This window comes from Oryza brachyantha, chromosome 5 (genome assembly GCF_000231095.2).
Source record: "Oryza brachyantha chromosome 5, ObraRS2, whole genome shotgun sequence".
Lineage (NCBI taxonomy): Eukaryota > Viridiplantae > Streptophyta > Magnoliopsida > Poales > Poaceae > Oryza > Oryza brachyantha.
In genome coordinates this window covers 10,572,478-10,575,215 of record NC_023167.2, presented here as the reverse complement: position 1 = coordinate 10,575,215, position 2,738 = coordinate 10,572,478, and the positions used below count along the sequence as shown (strand labels likewise).

The 2,738-nt window shown below is 48.4% G+C and overlaps 1 protein-coding gene across 1 annotated transcript; it reads left to right on the top strand.

The window, feature by feature from the left end:
• The first annotated feature begins 1,023 nt into the window (after positions 1-1,023).
• On the top strand, positions 1,024-2,387 carry LOC121054537. The gene has a single exon (XM_040524550.1). It carries the CDS (start codon positions 1,245-1,247, stop codon positions 1,755-1,757), a length of 513 nt encoding a protein of 170 aa, XP_040380484.1. The 5' UTR covers positions 1,024-1,244; the 3' UTR covers positions 1,758-2,387.
• The last annotated feature ends 351 nt before the right edge of the window (positions 2,388-2,738 follow it).

Below are 2,738 nucleotides of genomic sequence, written 5' to 3'. Positions count from 1 at the left end.
ATTTACATATGAATCCAATTTACACTTATGAACCACCTAGAAACCAAAAGGTACTATTAAATCAATCCTAACTCATTACAATCCCCATCTTGACAAATCTGGACCCTTGTCGGCTCACCGTTGCTTAGCCCTCTCATTCGCATCGTCGCCCCACCCCTCCCTTACATGCTTAGTTGCCACCACCACCATCGCTAGCTTTTTCCTTCCCCTCCATTTCTCTCCCAAGATTTCCTCAACTAGGTTGACGACCACTTACAAGTTGAAGTTACGAAGAAGCTGATTAAGAAGAGGCGGGACGGGTCCAAGGCATTGGTTTGTTGTCGTTGTCTTTGGCCTTACATGCACCATTGTCTCTCTAAACAAAGAAACCAGTGAAGAGGAGGCAGTCACCATGCCAAGACGTACTCCTCGCTCCTATTCCACCGGCTATCAACCTCCCCTTCTCTTATGGTGGTCACAACATCTCCCCACCATATTTCCTGAAGCTTAGTGCAGATCGAGCTCGGGTGGCCTAGATCGAGCTATGGTGGTGAGGATCTAGCTATAGCAGCCTGGCTTAGATCAACCCACCACCTTGGTGGCACTCGTGAGTCGAATGTCGTGGTGGTCGTGGCTCTAGAACCATCGAATATGACTTTCACCTCTTTATTTTCTTAGTCTACTCTTTAAAAGTCTTGTTCGAATCGTCGTTGTGTTTACTCTCTCTCTGGCTTTTTCTTTGGCATCAAATGACGTAAAGAGAGGATTGGACCACATGCACCTGCATGAGGGCACACCCTCTCTCCTCATCAATGAGTGGATGACACCACCCTAACAAGCTTTAATGAGAAATCCATGTCCTCTAGAGGGCGCAGAGAGCTCGTCGAGAGTATGGGTCCGACTAAAGTTTAGACACCACATTGATATGGTGAGTCAGAGCCACTCGTCATACTGGTGTACCGTAAACGGCCATATAAAAGTATATTTTTACTATGAATGGTCTTAGAGGATAAAACCTTAAAGACGATTTTATTTGAAGGGCAGATACATGGCCTTCTAGAAGACAAAAGGGAATCAAAGCTGGAGTTTACCAGGGGTATCATGGGCTAGACTCTAGTACAAGTAGTGCAGCTACGTCATTGCTCGCTGTCCTCCCCATTTTTATACGCCACGCGAGAGCTCAGCTCGCCACCCACAACTCCACGAAGCCAACCTCACCTCCCCTTGCCCAAGAGAAGAAACCAACAGACGCCACCGCGCGCGCCATGGCCGGAGCCGGCGGCGCCACCTACAGGGGCGGCATCAAGGCCTACTGGAAGCGCCGCGGGTACGGCCGCCTCGACGCCGCCTCCGCGCAGCGCCGCCCGCGCCTCCCCACCGCGGAGCTCGGCAACGGCGGCGGACGAGCCCGAGCGGCGGAGCAGCCGGGGGGGCCCCCGCCGCGGCGCGGGCTCGGGTGGCGCGTGCGCCTGCGCCACCGCGGACTCGGGCGGCGGATCCTCCGCGCGCTCTCGCCGCGGCGGCTGCTCGCGCGGCTCCGCGACGCGTACGTGGGGGCCATGCTCCGCCTCGCGTCCTCCGCCGCCATCGCCGGCGCGGCGCCGTACGGCCCCTCCGGCGCCGACCCCTTCGCGCGGCCGCGGCCGCTCAAGGAGTACGACGAGAAGGCGCTGGTGGAGATCTACCGGTCCATCCTCGCCCGCGGCGGCGGGGTCATCCCCGTCGCCGGCGACGCCACCGCGGTGGTCGCCGTGGCGCGGCTGCCCACGGTGGCGTGACCGCCGCCGTTTTTCCAAAGCTTTGTCACGCTCTTTTTCTTCCTTTCTTTTTAATTTATTTTGCGCCCCTTAAATTCTATCATGCAAGACTTGTGAGGCAGAATTTTCGTACTGGTGTCCTAGTCGTGCCGGTTAACTAGAATTTTCCTTCAAGTTACACTTCGATAAAAATCTCAAAATCAACTTTAAATTTAAAGTTGAAAATTTAAATTTTAGCTAATAAGCATAAACGTAAACGAAACAATGGGACGAATGTTGGCACCCATTTACAACTAAACTGCTCAAAGCTACTACTAATTATAAAATGGAGGTAATTAGCAGCCGCACCCATTTACCTTTCAACTCAATTACGTAAGTCGTCACATTATTTTCGTGTGGGCTGTAAAATAAAAACGTAGACGCTTAAAATTACGGTGTATGGTCTGAGGTATTGATCTATGTTGTGGATCACTGGATGTGTGCCCAGATTATTTATTTAAATTCGACGATTCATAAGTGAATTTAGGTGTCTATTTGCTTTTTAATATGAAGTCACCTAATTGCGCTTGGATGTTCCCGTTGTTCATGTTACTCAAAGGATCAAAATCATCCAAACATTCCTGAAATTTATTTTTCAACATTGCTTTTTAGATCACCAAGTATACATATATATAAAAATTGTTTAAAAAATATTTTTAGTTTGTAAATATGATGTCACCCCTGTTGATTTTTTTCTTATGGTGGGACCTTATGTACTTCATCCTAGCCATATACATTATGGAATCTCTCATAACTATTACCACTAGAATGGATCCTACTCCCTCCGTTTTCTAATGTAAGACTTTCTACTCTTACCTCTTTACCTAGATTCATATGGATATTAATAAATCTAGACATATATATAAATTATATACATTCATCAATTGATAAATTTAGTTAAGACTAGAAAGTCTTACGATATGAAACGGAGGTAGTACACACTATTACCAAAATCCATCATAT

Coding starts and splice junctions, on each gene's coding strand:
- LOC121054537 (XM_040524550.1), top strand. CDS start 1,245: ATGGCCGGAGCCGGCGGCGCCACCTACAGGGGCGGCATCAAGGCCTAC.